This window comes from Pyrgilauda ruficollis, unplaced genomic scaffold, assembly GCF_017590135.1.
Source record: "Pyrgilauda ruficollis isolate IOZ18807 unplaced genomic scaffold, ASM1759013v1 scaffold80, whole genome shotgun sequence".
NCBI classification, from domain to species: Eukaryota; Metazoa; Chordata; class Aves; order Passeriformes; family Passeridae; genus Pyrgilauda; species Pyrgilauda ruficollis.
Genome location: NW_024529933.1, coordinates 2,178 through 23,345, shown reverse-complemented (window position 1 = coordinate 23,345; position 21,168 = coordinate 2,178). Strand labels below are relative to the sequence as shown.

The following is a 21,168-nucleotide window of genomic DNA, read 5'->3' as shown; positions in this document are numbered from 1 at the left end:
GAACACTTTAGTGTTGCCATAAAGTTCTCAATGTAAAATAAAGGAAAATAAATAAAATAAAGCAAAAAGCATAATAAAAAAGGAAGACCTATACTTAAAAATTTGTAATTATTGTCACAAGTGTGTATTAATTTTTTTAAACACTTTCACAATCTACAAAATGCAACAGGGTAAATGTTTGATTCAAGTCTTTCATTTTGCAGCAGTAAAATGAGGCAGTAATACATTTTATTCCATGGACACTATGACAAATTCCATTGGTTATTCTGATGTGCTCCACATTCTTCTAAAAGTCACTAAGAAAATGCAGCAAATGTTTGTAGAAGCCAGAAGACCCTACTCCTAGCATAAGCTCTTATTGCTACTACCTGTGTATGAGAATTACCTACATATTTCTGTAGATTTCTTACAAGTTATAATGAATGTCTTTCAGATAAAGGTGAGGAATTAATCATCAATCCTGTACTGAAACAAAACAAGAGGTCAAAATCAGCTGCTACCAGCCAAGAACAGACAACATTTATCTTTTATTACAACACAATTCTTGAAATTACAACAAATGCCACTTTGGCGTCATCAGTCCACAGGAAAGAGACATTCTAGTCCAGAATCTCCTTAATCTCATCCTCTGCCGATAGGATACAGGTTAGTGCCCCACAGAAATCAGTGCTTGGAGGTCAGAGTCAGTGTGGAGGATACTCTGAAGATCTGTGGCAGCATGTTACTCAGCTGGTAAAACATTTCCTCTGAAATTGTCTGGGAAAAACAACAACACACAGGTAAGCTTTGTCTTTTTGTAGTTTGGAAGAATTAAGTCTCTCTCAATCTTGTTTCTTGGTATTTGAGAATTGATGCTGTTCAGAAGATAACAAAAATAATTTTCAAACCATGTTATAATCCGACTGAATTCAGTTAAAAGACTGACCTAAAAATACTGGCTGTATATTTATGTGACACACCCACATAACCATTTCCAGTTGATTTATTGTTCCAGGGATTGATTACTTCTGCCAAACATAAGCAGGACTGTGCTGCTTGTTATCTACAGGACTCCTGCTCTCTGCATTTCAAGACTAGCTTCAAATTTGGAATTTATTTGTGGCTTCCTCCTTGCTCAGCAACTTTCTAATTTGTCAAGAAATACACGTTACTCCTTTCCTAACATTAACTCTACTTTTACTGCTTTTTAGAACAAACCTCATGCTGGCCATCTTTGGACATCTTCCTTTTTCTGAAGATCAGCTACAACTCCAAATTAAATAATTTCAGAATCTAAATCAGAACTAACTTCAAATACCTGGTGTAATTATTTTTTTGTGAAAGCATGACTGAACTTTCTGCATTGCAGCTTTCCATGTTAGACAATATGACTAATAAACAACTCAAGTTATGTAACACAAGGTTAGCGCATCAGAGTAATTAACAGAAAAATGTAATTAAGTAATTAATTACTTAATGTAATTAAGTAATTAACAGGAAAAACAGTACCTTTTTCAAAGGTGATGAATTCACTGTTTGTAAAGGTGAATTTCTCAGTTTGAAATTTTAGCATCCTCTCTACTGGGTATTCAAAAATACTACTGGGTATTCAAAAATATAAATCAACCCTTACTCCTATTTTATAGGCAAGGAAACAAAACTAGATAGATTCATTTAACTCATTCAAAAGGAGCAGGCAAGTGCAAAAAAAAAATCACAACTAGATCTGCTGACATGCGACTTTTTACCAGCAGTCTCCTAGGTTGGATAAGTCTTTGGTTTCACCTACCTGTGGTACCAGGAATTGTACAGTCCGAGAAATTCCTCCATCCCACGAGGCCATTTCCATCATGAAACCTAAAAAACCAGCATTGACACTGTCTGGAGTACCTGTGCAATACTCCCCAGCAGTTACAGCATGAGCAGGCAGTGAGGGAGCTTTCACATGCAAGTAGGGCTTGAACTGCCTTAATTAGGGATGGCCTCAACTGCCTTTAAATCAGACTTGGGCAATCTGAATGAAATGTAGAAATATCAAATGATGAGTTCTGCACAATACCTACACTGAGGACAGAATTATCAGTCCATCTGTGCAGCACAGAGATACACAGCAGAAGTGAGGGTTTCTCAAAACAGTGTGTCAGTAGTTCTTTCCATGCTTCCTTTCACTGAGAAACAGGGGTGACCTCACTGTGGCCTCCCAGCGCCAGAACGGAGCCCACAGGAAAGATGGAGAGAGACTCCTGACAAGGACCCAGAGTGACAGAACAAAGAGGAATGGCTTCACACTGACAGAGAGGAGGTTTAGATGGATATGAGGAAGAAACTGTTCCCTGTGAGGGGAGGCACAGGTTGCCCAGAGAAGCTGTGGACGCTTCATCCCTGGAAGTGTTCAAGGCCAGGCTGGATAGGGCTCTGAGCAAGCTGGGATAGTGGAAGATGTCCCTGCCTGTGGCAGGGGTTTAAAATCTTTAAGGTGCTTTCCAACACAAACAATTCTATGATTCTATAGGGAAAAAGCTCAGCACTCATTTATTGCTCAAGTAATGAACTACCAAAGGCCACAGGAATCCTCTTGTGGCAAATAAGGAGACTCAGAAAAATACTTGTTTAATAGAAGTGGATGATATAGATGATATATCCATTGTGAACTAGAGGCCAATTACTATAGGAAGAGGTTCCTCAAACAGGTGGTTGAAAGAAAGTGACTGGTTCAACTACTTAAGTGCAGCACAAAAAAAATGCAGAAAGTAAAAACACCACTTAGAAAGACAGAAAACCATGCTGAGTCATGAGGACTATTTTTTCCTAATATCCAACCTAAACCTGCTGTCAGTGTGAAGCCATTACCTCTTGTCCTGTCACTCCAGGTCCTTGTCAAGAGTCTCCCTCCATCTTTCCTGAGGGTTCCCTTCAGGCACTGGAAGGCCACAATGAGGTCACCCCAAAGCCATCCCCTCTCCAGGCTGAACAATCCCAATTTCCTCAGCCTTTCCTCCCAGCAGAGCTGCTCCAGCCCTTTAATGAATTCATGTCCCTGGCTCTGGACTGGCTCCCCAGAACCCACTGAGGCTCCACTCCCCTACCTTTGACGCACTTGAACACGAGCTCTGCCCTCTTCAGGCACCATGGAATGGTCATCTCCTAAATGAAGAAATAAAAAGCCTCAATGCCCCACAAATCTAACCAGCAAGAATAGGGGAATTATTAAAAGCAATACATTTTTTGCCCTAGAACATAATTTTCAAGCAGCATTTGGGACGTAGTTTTTAGAACATTCTAGGCAGGAGTACATACCTTACAGGTGACCATAAAAGCACCACCACTCCTTATTGCTAGGAGAGCCAGTGTCAGAATAATATTAAACATTTTTTAACTGAGGTGTTGAATAAAAATGCTGTCAAACCCACTGGAAACTGGGCTGTTTGATTCTCCTGTGGAGCTCCAAAAAAAAGTCTAATATTCAATTGATAATTGTCAGGTTCATGCTTCAGCAAATCAAAGGCAGGCTCCTGACCAAATCTTGAAAGCACAATGATGACTTCTAACTGTTCTTGGTTCTGTTTAGTATTTCTTGGCATACCCACAACCTTCAGTAAAACCCTCCCTCTAATACTGGAATGGGAAGAAGCTCTTCCTCCTCAAGATGCATTTAGGGGAAGAGTGAGAACAAGCAAATCACCTGCATCTGATGAAGGAGTTTCAGATAGCAACAGCCAGCAAATCCTTACCTAAACTTAAATAGCAAAACATGACATGAAAACCACAGTGGTTTAAAAGCACTGGGCTAAATAATTTGAGAATAAAGTTCATTAAATATTCTTTGGTTGTATGCTAGAAAGCCAATTACACCATGATGATGGAATTCCATCAGAGACAGAATGACTAACTGCAAACACTTCTCAGGAAGAAGAAAACAGTATCTGTTTCTGCGGTAATCTTCAACATGAAGATGAGCACTTCCTACTCTGAATACAGGAATATAGATGTGGAAACTAATCTATCATTCCAAGTACGTTTTCAAACTTAAGCTTTACATATTTTTCTATTCAATAAAGCCAGTTCTATTTCGAAATGTCAAACACACAGTGCAATCTGTTGTTATCAGAAAGATTAATTTCAGGATTAAAGTTATTTGAGAGGCAAGGTAATCTAAGAATGCTCAGTGATAACACAACTGAAACTGGATGTGTGACTTCATTAAACAACTACTGAAAGCCAAAGTTCCTCTTCAGGTGGGAGGATCTCCTGCAATCCCCCAAAATACACTCTACGTTAAAAACTGAGTAAATTTGAAATATCTTTTCATAAAGCCTTCATTATACAAATCACTGCATCCCTACATGTTGCTTTTAAAGTATACAGCACATTAATCAGACAGAATAGTGCTGGACAAGTTTGGGTTTATACTTTTGTTGTGGTTGCCTTTTGACTTTTTAAATTTTTAAGCATTCTGGAAGCAACACTTGGTGTTTATTATAACTCATCTGCCCATGACTGCTTTCTGTCACAAGTAAGGTTTACACCTGGTTTTGATCACTGTTTTGGCTTAGTAAAAACAAGTCACTAAGAAGAACATTCTCTCACAGGAGCACCTGAGCAATCAGTGATGGGAACTAAACCTTAAAAAGACTGATCAACACAGCAGGATATGACACCATTCCTTGGACTATTTTAGAGGAACAGAGAGACTAAATTTTGTGGGCACTCAGAGAAATAACAATGTTGCTCCATGTAAGCCACAAGAACTGAAAATGACATAGCAGTGATTCAATTCTAATCTATCTTCACACACCAAAGTTCTCATGAATTCACCACACCACCAGGAGTTTTCTCTGGTGTGGAAATGGAGGATCAGCTAAGCAACAATGCAAAGTACAGAGAAGGACATAAGAAAGCAAAAAAGCAAACAGCCAACCTCTTAGAGGGAGTTTTGAATAATAGCATTCAAGAAAGTTAAAAAAAAACCCACCTGGAACTTCGGGTGTTTTTCACTAGCAGAGACACATCAACATTTTTTCAGATGCAATCATTCTGTCAAATTAAGATTTCTTTGACTCATTTAGAAAAAAAAGGAGGGGAGGAGAGACCAGCTTCACTGGTCTTTCACATATTTTTCACAGTGAGAAAGATATGCTGCAATCCTTTTGATTTTATTTTCATTTCATTTATGACAGGCTTACTACATGGGGCTGCTTAGGGCTTGGGCCTTTGCAGAACCATGTCATAATCAAGTAAGTAAAACAGTAAAGTCCACATACATCATGTGGAAAAATATTTCAAACTAAACTTCAATGGGTAATTTCAGTAAGAATTAGCAAGGTGTTTAACTCACAGTGCATCTGTGTAAATCCTAAACACTGGATGAGCAGATATAAATTTAAAAGGCATGAATCTCAGCTGAGAAACATTTGAGGTCAACACATCCATCAGTAACCTCTCTATGGACATAAACTACGTTCATAAATATTTGTTACACAGCTTATACTCCTTTCATTTCTTTTTTTAAAAAACAATTTTGTCTTAAATTATGGTAATAGAGACAACTAGACTGAGATCACTGAAGAGTCACATTTTTGTCACTGTTGCTGTGTGGACAACAGCAATGTTGAAACTACCAAGGGAGGGTGCCAGCTCTGGCATTTTTAGCAATGCCTTGCTGTTAGAGCCATTTAATTCCCCAGTTTATAGCAGATTCCAGTGATCAGTAACACCTCACTTGGCCTGAAATCAAACTTGCCTGCTTTTGCCTTTGTGAGGTATCAAATCAAATTTCTTTCCTTCATTTAATTTAATGATCAGACCAGAGAGATCTGTTTTGGTTGTTCTTGCCATAAGAAAAACAAAGGAAAACAGAATTCTTGATTTTTTAAAATAGAAATAACAATGAAATCTAACAGCCTCATTGAGATCAAGACAGTCAAACTGACAGAGAGCAGGTTTAGATTGGAGGGTGGTGAGGCCCTGGCACAGACTGCCCAGAGAAGCTGTGGCTGCTCCATGCTTGGAGGTATTTCAGGAAAGTTTGGATGGGGTTTGGAGCAACCTGGGAGAGTGGAAGGTGTCCATACCCATGGCAGGTGATGGGACAGGATGAGATTAACGTCTCTTCCAACCCAAAGCCGTCTGTGATACTGTAATTACTTTTGTGAGGATATAAACACCACTCTTACATCTACATTAGGAGAAAATATTTGGAAAAAGCACAGAGAACCCTGCTAATGAATGCCTGTCCCAGGGAAGCATGGAAACATCTCTGCAGCTGGGCTCCTGGTTAACCACCCCACAAAAACGTTCTTCTGTAGGTGGTAAATGCAGAGTCAGAACTGCGGCTGCCAAAGGCACCAGGTTCAGGGTAACTTTCAGAAATCTGTCATTACTCACTTTTCCCTCAACAAGGAGTTACAGATTTGTGTGTTTCAAATCAGGTCAGCCAGCTGCCAAGCACTGTAATAAGCAAGCTGCTAATGCAAGTCATACAAAGCAGCTGTGCCTTAAGACACACTTACCATCCAGCTCACTTTCTGCTTACTCTGCAAAGACTTACAGCTTAATTGTAAATTGTTTCACCAGGATCTTTTAAGAATCCAGCACTAGACAAGAAGATAATTCTTCAGTTTCACACATCTCAAGGCATGTTGAACACTTGGTCAGGTGCTTTAGTTGTAGTTTAAAATACAGATATGTAAAGCTAGAACTAACCAGGTTTAAAGGAAACAAAACCCAGAAGAATATAATCAGGTGGCACCTTGATAAAAAAAGGTCAATATATTTAATAAATTTCTGAAACACAGCAGCTGGGTCCCAATGAGTGACCCAGGCTGCTGTCCTGCATGTTGATTACTTGCATTTGTGCCCAAAGAAAGATCTCAGTACAACAGATGAAAAATTTCATTAAAAAATCTCATCTGTTCCTAAAAGTCTACTTTTATGTACGGAAATACATCCTTTAGAAGCTTCATTATTGTGTCTTTTTACCTTTTTCATTGCTTGCTTTTCATGGTAATAGACCCTGATCCTGCAAAAAAGGGTGACTTCTACTCTGTGTTCCAGTAAATTCTATTATAAAATGTGTCACTGTTAAAGGTAATCCACTGGTGAGCATTTATCTTGCTGTGAGTTAGCCACTTTCCACAAAGGAAAGGCAATATTGAATCTAAAAGTGAAAAATCAAAGCGTTAATTTAAAAAAGAAACCTCTCCAACAGACTGTAATTATTACTGATATCCTTACATGGATGACAGAATTATCTTCCTTTTCTCATTTCTTTAGGTTTACAGACTTTCCAGCTCTTCAGGATATAAGGCATATGGCTGTACTCCCTGCTTTCCCACCCCTTTTCTTCTCTGTGAGCCAGTTGTGACAGAGACAAAGAGGCTGCCAATAGTTTTAAATTGCTGTGCACTGAGAAATGTTACAGCTGATTGCGAGACAAGGCCTACATCAGAGTGCCACTACAGAAGAAAATACAAAACTCAGCACAGTTAAGTAAGAACACCAAGAGCATCAGCAATATGCTGCCTCTTACCCAGACAGTATTTGAGGGGACTTAAAGAGGAAACAAGGACAGAAATTAGGCAGTGAAGGAAGAGACAGTTCAAAGTGAAGGTGAAATTTGGTTGCTCTTGTGTAGGGCTGAGGTGGTAGAAGATTTACAGAAGGCCAAGGTAGTGTTTAGATCTACAGAACTCTAAGTCAAGCTTTGCCAGTTCTGCTGCTCCCAAAATTTAGTTTTAATGTTTACAGCTAATGATAATAAAAAGAGGGAATCTGGTATCACTACTGCATCAGCAGCTCTGAAGGTAGAGCTTCTAAGCAAGAGCTCCCAGCTGTGTAGTCCCATCTTCTATTAATACTTGTACCACTGCAGTGAGATAGATCCAGGAAGTGAATTGTCCAAAAGGAGGGGTGGGAATAAAAACTTCGAGTGATTCAGCTGGCTGAGATGCTTTTAATTGGTCTAGCTCCTCAATTTGGGTCACCATGTAGATACAAGTACCATGTGGTGTGGCAGAAGCCTGTGAGTGAGAAAAACCATCCCATTTGGCCTAAATCAGCATGAAACACACCACTTGCAAAAATCCAAGGATATGAAACCAGCCCATATGTTTCCATTTACTTACTTCTGACATTTCATGCACCAGCAGGAGGGGAATGCTGATGGTGGTGATGTCGTGTGTGCAGCAGACCTTGAGGATGTTCCTGAGCCCCATGATGGCCGGGTCGCGGGCAGTCACATTCACAGACCTGACGTTGTCATCCACACACAGGTGAAAGGCAACGTGGATTTCTGAGAGGTTTGAGTGCCGTGTGATGTAGAACTCTCCTGCACAATAAGGCAAACCAGGAAGGCAAGAAATCATGGTAGTGATCTGTACTGAAATCCAATTGTTTGGAAGTGTAAGAAAGATAAAAGGCAAATAGAAATATACAGCAGAGATGAGGACGTACACAGGAGATCTAAAATCTCTTGGACTGTCACTGTTTTACATCCATCCCACACCTCTCTCCCTTGCTTTGATGGGTTCCACTGGCATCATGGCCACATGGTGTAATAAACCATAACAGTGCCAGTACAGGATATGATCTCTATATAGCACAAAACAGAAAAACAAACCCAGAGGAGGTGCAATACTCAAAATACACAATGCAAGCACAGAATTGGAGACAGATGTGGGAGGCGGAAAGGTCAAAAAAGGATGCAGAGCCTGTGGAAAAAGATAGTGGGTTATGTAACAACTGAGATATGGCACTGGAACACAAAGGGATCAGTGACAATTAGAATTTAAAATAATTCAGAGTAGTGGGAAGGCGAGTTACAGAGTTGTTTGAAAAAAGGAACCAAGACATCTTGTTGGGGGTATTTTCAGACTTAATATTCATTTATCAAAGGTGAGAGGCAGTGAAATCCAGGTCTCTCCATTGTTCCTTTGCACTGAAGATCTAAAGTCTACAGTACAGTCAAGGAAAAGCAGGTGTGCAATGCCCCCGCTGTTTCAGTCAACAAATGAACATCTTCCTTCAAACCTATTCCCACTGGCCACTGAGGTGAAGATTCTGTCTTTGAACTGGAACAGCTGCAGAATGGGTCTGTACGCCTTCTGGATGATTCCTAAGGAGGCAGGAATACCCAGCAGTGGCCACCTACAAGTAGTAACACAGGCCACTACTACAAGACAACTGGATTTATCTGGTCCAAGTTGATTTATAATCCACTCATACTAAAAATATTTAAGACAGTCATGAAATCAATTTTAATAAGACCTCACTCAACCATGGGTTGTATGGACTTAACTCCTCCCCCCTCCAAAGGCATATTCATCTTCAAATTCAACAGCAGCTTTCCTTACTAAACATCACAATATACACAGAAGATACTTTCCCTGAGAGAGGATTTCTGAAAGTTAAAAAATCCACTCAAAATTGCTTTTCTGTACCATGGCAGTGATATACATATAGCCATTCTCAAAAACAAAATTAGCTGCTAGTATTGAAGTTTCACCTTTCCCCCAAGATGCTCAGAGTTCTTTTTTCCACCCTCAAATTCCAAAAGGAAATTTTAGGCAAAGAGAAGTGATTTGCCCCACACCATGTGATGCAGTGGCAAAGCTGGGAATAGAAACCAGATGTCCTGACACCCAGTTCTCTACCTCAGCCACAGGAACATCCTTCTCCTCTGATTGAGGTCAGCTTGGGTTCAGTTTATAATTTATGTTCTGACTTTAGAGCTAAAAATATGGACGTATAAAACACAATTTGCTTCAGGAAGAGGGGGTCAATGCCACACAACTCACCCGGTAAAATGTTCGACTGGTTTCGTTCAATATTCTTTAATTTATCTTCATTCCCACCAATTCTGTTTTCTGTATATGAACACACGGAACAAATATTAATCATATCCTCTATTAATTACACTCTGGCATGAAAAGGTTCGTGTACAGATATCTGGCTTGAATTTTGACCATGAAGTTAGCATAAAGTCCCCAAAATGCAAGGGGGATGGGTAGAAGAATTTTTGCTGTCTTCAATATACCCCAAACTGAATCCAACCACAAATCCCTGCCCGTCTTACTTACCATCCCATGATATTTCTTCATTTGGACAAAAGCAAACAATATTCTCAGACATAACATGAAACTTCGGAAGTTGCCCCCACAACCACATAGTATCTTGCTATTACTTTCAATAACGTAATAAATTCAAACAAATTTGTTCCTAAGAGATTGACATAAATCAGCAGCATAAAACCAGCTTTCACCATTTCCCTTGAGATGGAGCAATACACAGGTTCTCAAGGGAAGTTTTTTTGTATACCCATATTTGTTCACATTCCTGATGCATTTAAATCACGTAAGTAGCTCTTTGGAGGGAAAACAAAAGTTACATGATGTACAACTGCACTGCCTAATGCACTGACACCATGTGGTCAGAGCATTTCCCAGCCATTTGCAAACACAAATATAAGGAAAACCATTCCCAAAGCTTTGGTCAGTGCAAGAAAGCTAAATACACATTTAGTCAATTTATTTGGTTTTCAGCATTCACTTTAAAGGAAGGGGGAAAAAGTAGTAAACTCCTTTTTCTGCAATTTTTGAAGATTTAAATGTAAATGGCAATAAAAAGGTAAAGACAGATAAAGTTTGTGCTGCTACAGGCAGCTAAGGAAAGCAGAATGGCCTGATATACTTCCCATGCTGTTAAAATGCGAGTTTTATATGTTGATTCATTTTAAAGGAGCAGCAAAGACACCACCCGAACATCACATTCTCTGTGAATTTCACACAGTTTCTTGATGAACCCAAACATTCCATTTTACACATTAAATAACTGCAAAAAAGTGGCATCAATTCTGCCCTGCCCACAAACATCCCACTGACCACTGTTCTATTTCAAGGAGGGTAATTTTGGCTGTCACTGACCGTGGTGTCTTTTTGTCTTGCTGCTACGCTGTGCTCTGGCCTTAAGCACAACTTTCTGGACAATTTCAAGTTGTTCTTGGATTCCAAGAAAATGGAAATCTGTGCATTCTTGGCAAACAGTTGCAAAATCTAGGAAAAAAAAGATTGAAATGCATGTCCTGAGGTTGTGCTCAGTAACCTTATGTAATTCTACTCTACTGATCAAGTAAATCCAGCTATAAAGGCAAACTCTCCAAAAGCAGATAAAGCCCTACTGGACTCCTCTTCCAAAATTTATTGAGGATTATATTTGACAGATTGTGACATGGTTCCATACTTTCCCCTCTACTGTGGCTGCAGGATCTAGCTAGTGGCTACAAGATGCAATTTTGTGTTTAATGGCATTATTTAAATTTCTGTTTTCTCTCATTGCCTAAAATTTAGCATAAAACCAGATACTCTCCTTTTGTTATTCATTTAAATATTTAAACAGTTAAAGAAAGTACCTGCAAAATAAGTACAAGATAATACTGTTACAGTTAAACTACTGGGAAACCATCAACAGCAATCAACAAATGCAACTGCAGTTTTTCCTGGTACACTTCCCTCTCCTTCTTGCTACAAGCCTGATTCCAACTTTCCAGGAAATATCAAGCACTACTGTGCATTTTTTTTAGGTCTGCAAGAACAATGGCAAGTGATAGTCAAAAAAAGACATTCCAAGCGTATTTGTCACAGCATATGCCACAGCTGAGTCAGCTGTGATACACAGAGTACCACCATACAATTTGCAAAAGCTGTAAGCATCAGCCCATACACAGTAACACCAGATAACTTCAGAAGGTTTCAAGTGTCCACCCCTCTTGTTCTATAGCCCAACCTTTTATACCCCTCACGGTTCATGCATTGCACCTGTGTGCCCTCTGTACCCTTTGGTGGTTGGTCAGTGCACCTGTGCACTCCATGTCTCATTACCTTCAATACTGGTCAGCTGTCCTGCACAGCTGTAGCCCACTGGGGATGAGGCTCCACAGCCCCACTCCCAATTACCACAAACTGTGGTGTTAAACTTCAAGACACAAGTGGGAGAGTCAACCAGGAATAAACAGAAGTTTATTTGGTTAACCTTGATAGAAAACACCATAATAGTGCCCACTTACTCAAAAGACACGCACTTCAAATTGCTATTAATCAAACTTTCCAGGAGCAGGGAAGTCATATTCCTATTGTTCATTTTTAATGGCATTCACAGTATCAAAACAACATGGTATTTTTATATATTTACCTATCACTTTAAAATCTAGGCATATTTCTTTTTCATTTTTGCAAATAGGTTTCAGTGTGATAATCTGGTATTAAAGATTTAGGAACTCCTACAATAAATTTGTCTAAATCAATATTGAAGGGTCCTCTCCAATATTATTTGTTACCCAGACACAAAATATAGGAAAGAGATGAGAGATAACAGCACAATACTAATCCCCATCCTCATCTCTTTTTGTATTTTTTACCCTTTTGCCATAACATATGCAAAACATGAGTGCCCTCCACTGAATTTTAATTTTACAAATAGTATTTTTCTGTGAGAAACGACAGCCAGATTTTATTCTAATTTATTATTTTATTCATTTTCCCTGACACGATACCTTCCATTAAAAGGCTCACCTCTTTTGATTCCGCTGTATGAGCTGATCCTGTTATCCACCAGTAACACCAGACCACATAGGGAAGTTGAGTAGAGGGACATTGCAGTCTGAAGCCTGTGCAGCTTCACCCCACTGCGGTGACTGCGCTTGTGTTTGCAGAAATCCAACATATCAGCTCTCAGCAGCCTCAGGTTGTGCATGGTCTTCAGCTGAGCTCCTGCACAGAGCACACATGGCTTAATCCCAGTGGAAGGCTAACTTAGTGCAATATGCCAAACTCAGATTGAAATGCAAGGGCACAAAGTGCTTCCCTAAAAATCTGGAAGGGAGCTGTAACCAGTAACACCCTGAGGAAGCTGTCAGCCACACATTCAGTTTTACAGACACATCAACAATTCACAAAGTAGCAATAAAAACGCAGTGTTTTCACAAAGTGAGACTTGTCCATGCCCAAAATGAGCCTTATTCTCACTGTAGAATCACAGAATTATTAAGCTTGGAAAAGACTTCCAAAATCAAGTGTAACCTGTGCCCAATTCCCACCTTGTCACCAGCCCAGGGCACGAGTGCTACATCCAGGCATTCCTTGGACACTCCTAGGGATGGGGACTCCAAACCTCCCTCGGCAGACCCTTCCAACCCTTTCTGTGAAGCAGTTCTTCCTGAGGAATACTGCAGGGCTAGGGATGAAATACTGATGTGTGGTGGTGTATCCTTCCCCACCCTCCCCAGAACCATGCCACAAGCTCAAACTCCTGCTAGGTCTTAGCATTTGTGCAATGAGCTGGGTGCTGAGGCATCCCCTGGCCATCCCAGGAACTCCTGCATGGCTGAAATGGGAGCTGCATGGAGGGGATCATCAGTCAGCCCCTGACAGCCTGGAAACACCCCCTACCTGATCCATGGCCCAAGGGCAACAGCACCATTGCTGTTGGATTTTTGGAAACTCCAGCAATTCAACCTGAGGATGAACATTTTCCAAATGACTCAAGGCAATCATCTTATGACCCTATGGACAGTGGTCCTAAGGGGATATCCTTGGAGCTTGCTTGCAGCACAGGAGGCTGCACCAGCATTTCCCTCTGACAGAGATGCTCTCAGAGCTTGCAAGTTCCCAAGTTTGTGATACTGGGAGGATTGTTGCTGCCCATCTCTGCCTAAATAATTTTAGATTTTGTTATAATCCAATTTTCCTCTCTGTGTTTTATCTATATAGTAATAGAGTGAACCTTGCCTTTGAACTTTTCCACTATTTTGCAAATTTGTATCAAACCTCCTCTAGCTGATGCCTTTGCTGATGATTTTTTAAGTGACCTAAACCACTCCTGCACAACATAACATGGTGAAAACAGCTCAAGAAGACTCTACTACACAAACAAAAATACAAATTCCAAGTATCTATTCTGCTGTATACTGATCACAGGAAGTGAATTTTGTAAGCACATTTTTCCACCAAATGTAAGAAAAGTCGAAGCATCATTTTTAGGCAAAATGCTTTGCTGTTGTTGTGCTTTTTCACATCAGTCACCCAACCAAAATGGATTAAAAGTTGCTTCTAGAATATTTTCCATTAAGATTTCCACCTATTTCAGACATTGCTTCATACAGTTTATGCTGTTCTCTTACACATGTAAAGAAAAAAAACCAAAACAACTCCAAACTATGGATTATAGACACTGAGCGCTAAATAGTGTAAATAATACATGCCTTGGACACATTATTTATTACCAGCTGTTATTTGGTTTACTCCACTTACCTAAATGAATAGTAAAGCTTTCTTCTAACAGCCTTTGCTCTTCATAGATTCTCCCATTTCCTTCCACAGATTCCCTCAGCTGGCTGGGTTGAACTTTAATTTCATCACTAAAATAATAAGAAAATTACCAAAAAGTTAATCCTAATTTTTATTCAAGACCAACAACTTTGGGAAAGCTATCCCAAGTTTTCTCAGCTGGACTGTGGAAACCAGGAGACCAAACCTATGAGCATGAGCTCCACTCAGGAGGTTTCACCTTTGCCTTCCTGGCAGCAGGAGGAGGAGACTTCACTATTAGATTTACATTACTTGCCCCATTTGTAAAACATTCCGAGACTGAGAAATAAAAATAGGTCACAATACCTAGCTATAACATAGTAAGAATGCAGGAATAAAAGGAAAATAAAAAGAATTCTCTTCAACCTATTTACAGCAGCCAAAACCTAATTTATGAAGTTATTAAATAAAGCAGTTCTTTTTTTCTTCCCAGACAAAAGACGAGATTAAAAACCACCTTATCAAATGTTCCACAGTGTTCATACTACCAGGAAACATTTCAGGTATCAGTTTTAATATTTTCCCTAAATTCAACTGTCTGGTAGTGACACAACAAATATTGTTTCTAATACATGAAAGAACAGCATCCAATTTGTTTCTGCATTAGTGAGACATTTCTGTTTTCAAAGTGCCTCACCTCCAAAAATCTCTTATAAGCTTGCAAGCAATTCTACCGATTTCAACTGCCAAGCAGCAATGTACTAGTGATAAAGAATAAGGATCCCACCCAATTTACAAATTCTAAATTCCCTGGCATTTCCTCAGAGAAAAGCTTCTCATTCAACTCTCTCCACAAGTGCTCACACTAAAAAATTCCATTTTTTAGTTGTCCAGTGACAGACATATAGAAAGAAAAAAGAGGCTTGTTAAGTTAAACCATTGTTACCATTTTTTAAAGTACCATTATTCTCCAGAACATGCTTACGTGATAACAGGAAGCTTTGTGAAACAGTGTTAAAAGACAGACATAGGAGAGAAAGGCAAAATAGGAGGAAATTCCACTCATGTCAAGCTGTACTTTAGTTCATTACAACACTTTCTGGTACAGAGAGGTTGTAACATCACACAATGAAGAAACTCATAAAATGATACATATTTCTTTGTGATGGTCTATTCACCTTTGATATGCTTTGATTATCCTGTGCAAATTATTTAGAGATATGATAACATCATAATAAATAGGACTATAGTATCCTATTTAGAAGATTATGCAAACGCAAATCCTTTGAACTATTTCAGCTGAAATTAAGCATCACAGAGGAATTAAATACCTGACTGAGCTGTTGTTAGGATTCTTTAGGTCCTGATGAAGCTTTATCACCCACTCCTGATATTCCTGCTTCTGGATAGCAGTAGTCTGCTTTAATTCATTGGTCCATTTGTTCTCCAAATCCTGACAGAAGAGCAGTGATAATTTGAGTGGTGTGGGTGTTCTTTTTAAGGTGATGATGTGCAGGACACATTTTAGTTACCTGCTGAGACTCAAAATGCTGAGCTGCTAAGGAATTCACATCCTGGTCAGTCAGTGACTTCCCAAGCTCCTGCATCACCTTATCCATTTCAGCTCCTTGCCTGAAAGAGAAGCAAACACAGATTTCAGAAGACTGGCAGCAGAACACCCTTTACTGTGACACAACAACAGATTTGGTTGTTTGTTACTGACAGAATGAACAGTCACAGATTTAGCAATGAAAATCCACAACACAAACTGGCATTAAGGGTCAGGGACACAAGTCAGCTCCTGTGTAAACGGAACACCACCTACCCTCATTTGGGACAGTCTCAGCTGCCACCAACATAGGGATGTGATAAATTCCAGCAGAGTCAATACACAGCTACATTACACCTGAGCTCTATCAATAATACTGCTCTTTCTTCTGTATGCATACTTGAGAAGAGGCAATAGCAGCAAAAAGATTTGCTAACACCTTACTGGCAACATTGACCCCCAAACTAGAAATATATACAATTTGCTGCAGAAGAAACCATAGCACGAACTGATTATGCACTGTCTAATGTGAGCTTAAACACACACAGCTCAAGAGGAATATTGCTACTCAGAATGCTAAACCAGACCTAGTGAAATTACTCTGGCACGAAAAGAAAAATCCACACTCAACATGTTCCCTCTTGTGGATAAAGGAGCCACCTGCAGCTATGCAAGCTTATGGGAGAACTCTGGGCTCAAACTTAACACAGCATATGCCGCAGTCAGGACAGCCGTGACTGTACCATGATACACAAAGCATCACCACACAACTTCAAAGAAGTTCACCCATACAGAGCAACATCACACCAGAAGGCTGCAAGCATCTTCTCATCTTGCCTTTCAGCCCAACCTTTTATACCCCTCACCTTACATGCACTGCACCTGTGTGTCCCTCTGGTGACTGGTCAGTGCACCTGGGCACTCCATGTCTCATTACCTTCAATATTGTTCATCTGCTTTTCACAGCTGTAGCCCATTGGGGATGAGGCTACACAGCCCCACTCCCCATTTCTACAAACTGTGTGCCTACACAAACTCAACACTTTCTGAAAATCAAAACTCAAATTCTCCTTAGTCACTGAAAATAACAGAAGGCCACCAAAGTAATATAAGGCAGCTGACCCTAATGACATCATAGAATCATGGAATGGTTTGGGCTGGAAAGGACATGAATGTTCATTTCATTCCAACCCCTGCCATCAGCAGGAACACCTTCCACCTGACCCAGGCTGCTCAGAGCCCCATCCAACCTGTCCTTGGACACCTCTAGGGATGAGGCAGCCACAGCTTCTCTGGGCAACCTGTGCCAGGGCCTCACCATACCCTAAGTAAAGAATTTTCTTCCTAATATCCAATCTAAATTTTCACTCTTTCAGTTTGAAGCCATTCCCCCTTGCTCTAAATACTCTTGTGCCAGCCAAGTGTTGTCTGACTTTGGGTTTACACAGACAAATATAAGCTACACACATTGTCCTATGAGTTTACACACCCAGTGGCATGTACCCCTATTTAATAAGAGAAAGGAAAACCTAAATAAAAAAAAGTAATACCTTTCACGTAGCTTTTTCAGTTCCACGTCCCTTTCACTTATTAATTCTGAAATGCTAACAAAATAATTGTGTTCCAGGTTTAACAGCATTTCAGAAGCTGGAGAATGGATCAGATCATGATAAACATCTGCAAAATCTTCATCCCAGCTGGTTTCTTCAGGTTTGGCATGTTCTAATGTTGTCTAAAGAAAATGTAAGAGATTTTAAAGGATAAGATACCTCTTAGGACATATCAAGATCCCTCATAATGGTGGGGTAAAACCATGGGGGCCCACACACAGCCTGTGCCATACATAAATTATCTTCCCTAATTTAAGTTTCCTGCATTCTACTTTAGCTTTCCATTTTCTCCTCTCCCATTCTTTCTCTTTCAAAGCAACTAAAGCCAGAATCATTAAGGCTTGGACTACAGTAAGGAATTACCAATTTTCACACAACACCAGCTCGGAAAGAAGAGCAATATCCACAATAATATTTGCACCTGATGAATTTTAGATAAGGCCCAGAACACCAGCTGTACAAACAGAAATGCTTTGCTAGTGAGGATGACTAACAGCTGATGTCACTAAGAATTCCATCAACAACACTGATTGAAGAAAGGCCATTTTTATTCAACAAAGAACGGCCCAAGAATGCCAGTTTTGCAAACCTTTTATGGAATTTTCCACATTTTTTTCTACATTTCGTGAGAAGAAAATTCAATTCCTATTAACTTTTCTTCAGATGCTGCAGGTTCGTCATTCATTTTTTCTTTTCAGTAGAACTCCTCCAGTTCGTTTGCACTCCACTATTTTTAAGATCCCATGTGAAACTGAAGACATTATTCCAACTAAAGCCTCATCCTTCTTAATTAATATGAAATAGTAATATGAACCCAAACAATGAACTGAAAAGTCTCTCTCAACTATACACTTTCTCCTTCTAACCTTAATTGCTGTTACTGAGATTTAGGATAGGAGTGTCACTTTATTACCTCTTGCTTTAATTCTAAGCTACTATAAACCTTACACCTATGTTTTGTTTGAGTATCAACTGTTGAATGAACAAACCTCCATTTTTTGCCTCTCCATTTTCTATCTTTCTACTTAATTAAATTTAAGAAAAACCTGACTAAGTACTTGTAGGATGAAGACTCGATGCTCACTTTCAGATAGAAAGAAAAAACTGCAAGAATTGCAGTGAATTTTAGTGTAATATTTCATCCTCCCAACTGTGATTGCACATACACACATACTCACAAAACAAGCCTTGAATATTAACTTTCCAGCCTTATTCTTACCTCTTTATATGCTTTAGCCCAAGTATCTGCCAGCTGGTTGATGTCTACTTTTCCTGATTTCACTGCTTCCAGAGCCACTTCAGCTTCTCTGTCATAATCTTTTATGGTTTCCTCTTCTACAAATTTACTAAGAGATTGCTTCAGGTCTATTTTGTAACAAGAAGAAAATGGTCCATCAACAGAACACATCAACAATCACCCACGAAACCTGTAAGTAAAGTTTTTCATCTGAAAACCTTTTCCTTGCTAGCACTGATAGTAATTTTCTCTGATGTTTTGCTGTTTAAAAAACCAATTTTGTAAACACTGTTCCAGTAAAACACTGTTCTTTTGGTTTCTTAGAGCAAGCTGTAAGATACTTGTGGACAAGGATATGTGAGATTAATTTAAGAAATCAGTTCATACCATTTTCTATAAAGCATGGCAGGTTGTGCAGAACCATCAGACGTCCATGCAAATGACTGATATTCTCTTGCACAGGGAATTTGAGAGGCACGGTAATCACCAAATGTTCATTTCCAGCACTGAATTTGTACACATAGTCTCTCTCTCTAGTTAAAGTCTTTCCTTTATCAGGCTTCATCCTCTTGAGTTTGTTTCCTGCAACAGAAATGAAAGTAACAAGAATTACATTTTTGTAAATTCAGAAGTAAAAAATGGTAATGAAAAGCCATGGCTTTGCTAATAATTAACAGCCAAAAATACGTAACCCCCCAAATTTTCATAGATACTCAGTTTTGACTTCCAATACATGCATCTGGAACTGAAGCATAAATACCAGTTTCCGAAATATTGAATGCTTCTAAAATGTATTTGAGTGGGTCAATATATAAATGTGGGTAATTGCTCTTAAAAATTACAGCATAAATCTCCTGACTTAAAAGCAGAAGCAGCCAGATGGGAATCCTGATAAATAGAAAATTAACCGAAACACTCTGACTTCTGGTCATGGATGCCTCAAAAGCTGAAATCCTGCAGAGTGCACACAGATTTTATTTCCTCCTTTCTGCAGGTGCAAGGCCTGGGGAGTGGGGGAGCAGATGTTTGCAACGATTTTTAGAAAGAGCTGATTCTGTCTTTCTGTAACCTGCATTAAAAATAAGCCAAAAGAGATGCAAGGGGTAGAGTGAAAATACAGGCTGGGACAACCGTGCTGGTATTTTTACCCTCCAAAAGGCTCCTCTGCTCATTCACATCCCCCTGTTTTGAACACCACCTACAAAGCTGGACACATTGATTCAGCCGAACCCGCCCCAGTGCTAAAAGCCACACCCCGAGGGAAACACGGGTTTAGGGTTTGGTGGGGTTTTTTTGTTGGTTTTTTTTTTTTTTGGTTTTTTTTTTTTTTTTTTTTGGGTTTTTTTTTTGGGGGGGGGGGTGTGGATTTTTCTGTGAACAAACATATGTGTTAGACACAGACGAAACAAGTCAGTTTTAAAAACATCTCAGGACAACCAACGCGAGGCGGTGTCACGGCCTCTCTGGGAGTGGGATTCAAAGGGAAATACGGGGAAACACAAACCCGACCACGCTCTTTCTGCTGCTCCCCGATGCAGCGAGGAGGTGGGGAGGAAGCTGATACAGAGGGAGCGGGGGACAAACCCCCTGTTCCAAAGAGGACCTGAAATCGCAGGCTCAAAGCCGACAGAACATGGCCTGTGGGAGTCCATCCGCCCCCTCCCCCCCAGCCGCGGGGAGCTCCCGGTGTTCGCATGCCCTCCGCTGGAAGCGGCAGCGCCCGCGGGCACCGGGAGCCTCCCGGCCGTGCCAGCCCGTCCCGTCCCGGCTCACCTGGCTCCGGGCGGGCAGCCGCGGGTTAACCGAGTCTCGGGAAAGGGGGAGCCGGGATGTTCCGCCTACCCGCTCTCATCATCGCAGCTGCGCATTCGCAGCGGCACTTTCGGCGCTGCGCCTGTAGCGAAGGCGCCAAGCGGCGCCGGCGGCGGTGGGGATGGCGCGGCCGGTCAGGAGGTGCGTATGCCGGGGCTGAGGGACGAGGGACTCGCCCGATCTCCTCGGGGGGATTCCAGGGTGGCCCCTATCCCTTCCAGCGGAGCGGTCGTGATCAGTGCCGCAGGGCCGTGCTGGAGGCCTGGCATTAGTGGTGTCCTGCAGGGTTCTGTCGTAGAATGGTTTGCGTTGGAAGGAACCTTAAAAACCATCCGGTTCCAACGCCCTGCCATGGGCAGGGACAGCCTCCACTATCTAGGTTGCTCCGAGCCTCATCCAGCTTGGCCTTGGACACTTCCAAGGATGGGGCAGCCACAGCTTCTCTGGGCAACCTGTGCCAGGGCCTCTCACCAGCCCTCACAGGAACAATTTATTCCATATACCCAATCTAAATCTCTCTCTGTCAGTGTGAAGCCTTTGCCCCTTGTCCTGTCATTCCAGGCCCTTGCCAAGAATCTCCCTCCATCTTTCCTGTGGGTTCCCTTCAGGCACTGCAAGGCCACAACGAGGTCACCCCAAAGCCTTCTCTTCTCCAGGCAGAGCACTCCCAATTCCTTCAACCTT

General features: G+C 40.7%; 1 protein-coding gene across 5 annotated transcripts; it reads right to left on the bottom strand.

Moving 5' to 3' along the window:
- Positions 1-489: 489 nt before the first annotated feature.
- CUNH12orf4 (chromosome unknown C12orf4 homolog) lies at positions 490-20,520 on the bottom strand. Of its 5 annotated transcripts, XR_005956854.1 has the most exons (15): positions 20,446-20,520; positions 19,060-19,254; positions 18,655-18,800; positions 17,376-17,557; positions 15,809-15,908; positions 15,608-15,729; positions 14,280-14,386; positions 12,543-12,740; positions 10,899-11,027; positions 9,774-9,842; positions 8,103-8,305; positions 7,842-7,997; positions 4,952-5,013; positions 3,066-3,123; positions 1,769-1,836 (listed from the first exon to the last, which is right to left on the bottom strand). XR_005956854.1 is itself a non-coding variant. In XM_041487525.1 (14 exons), exons 2-14 carry the CDS (start codon positions 19,235-19,237, stop codon positions 664-666), a joined length of 1,653 nt encoding a protein of 550 aa, XP_041343459.1. In that variant the 5' UTR covers positions 19,238-19,254; positions 20,446-20,516; the 3' UTR covers positions 490-663. The 5 variants fall into 5 exon arrangements, 3 of the variants coding, with proteins under 3 accessions (XP_041343459.1, XP_041343461.1, XP_041343460.1); XM_041487525.1 differs by lacking the exons at positions 4,952-5,013; positions 7,842-7,997 and adding an exon at positions 490-756 and having other exon boundaries at positions 20,446-20,516; XR_005956855.1 differs by lacking the exon at positions 7,842-7,997 and having other exon boundaries at positions 20,446-20,518.
- Between the last annotated feature and the right edge of the window lie 648 nt (positions 20,521-21,168).

Bases quoted from the DNA above. Each gene is read 5' to 3' on its own strand.
- CUNH12orf4 (XM_041487525.1), bottom strand. From the start codon at position 19,237: ATGAAGCCTGATAAAGGAAAGACTTTAACTAGAGAGAGAGACTATGTG. The intron at 15,730-15,808 runs GTAACTAAAATG...CTCTTCTGTCAG, and splicing joins AGCATTTTGAGTCTCAGCAG to GATTTGGAGAACAAATGGAC. The intron at 12,741-14,279 runs GTAAGTGGAGTA...TGCTCTGTGCAG, and splicing joins AAGCTTTACTATTCATTTAG to GAGCTCAGCTGAAGACCATG.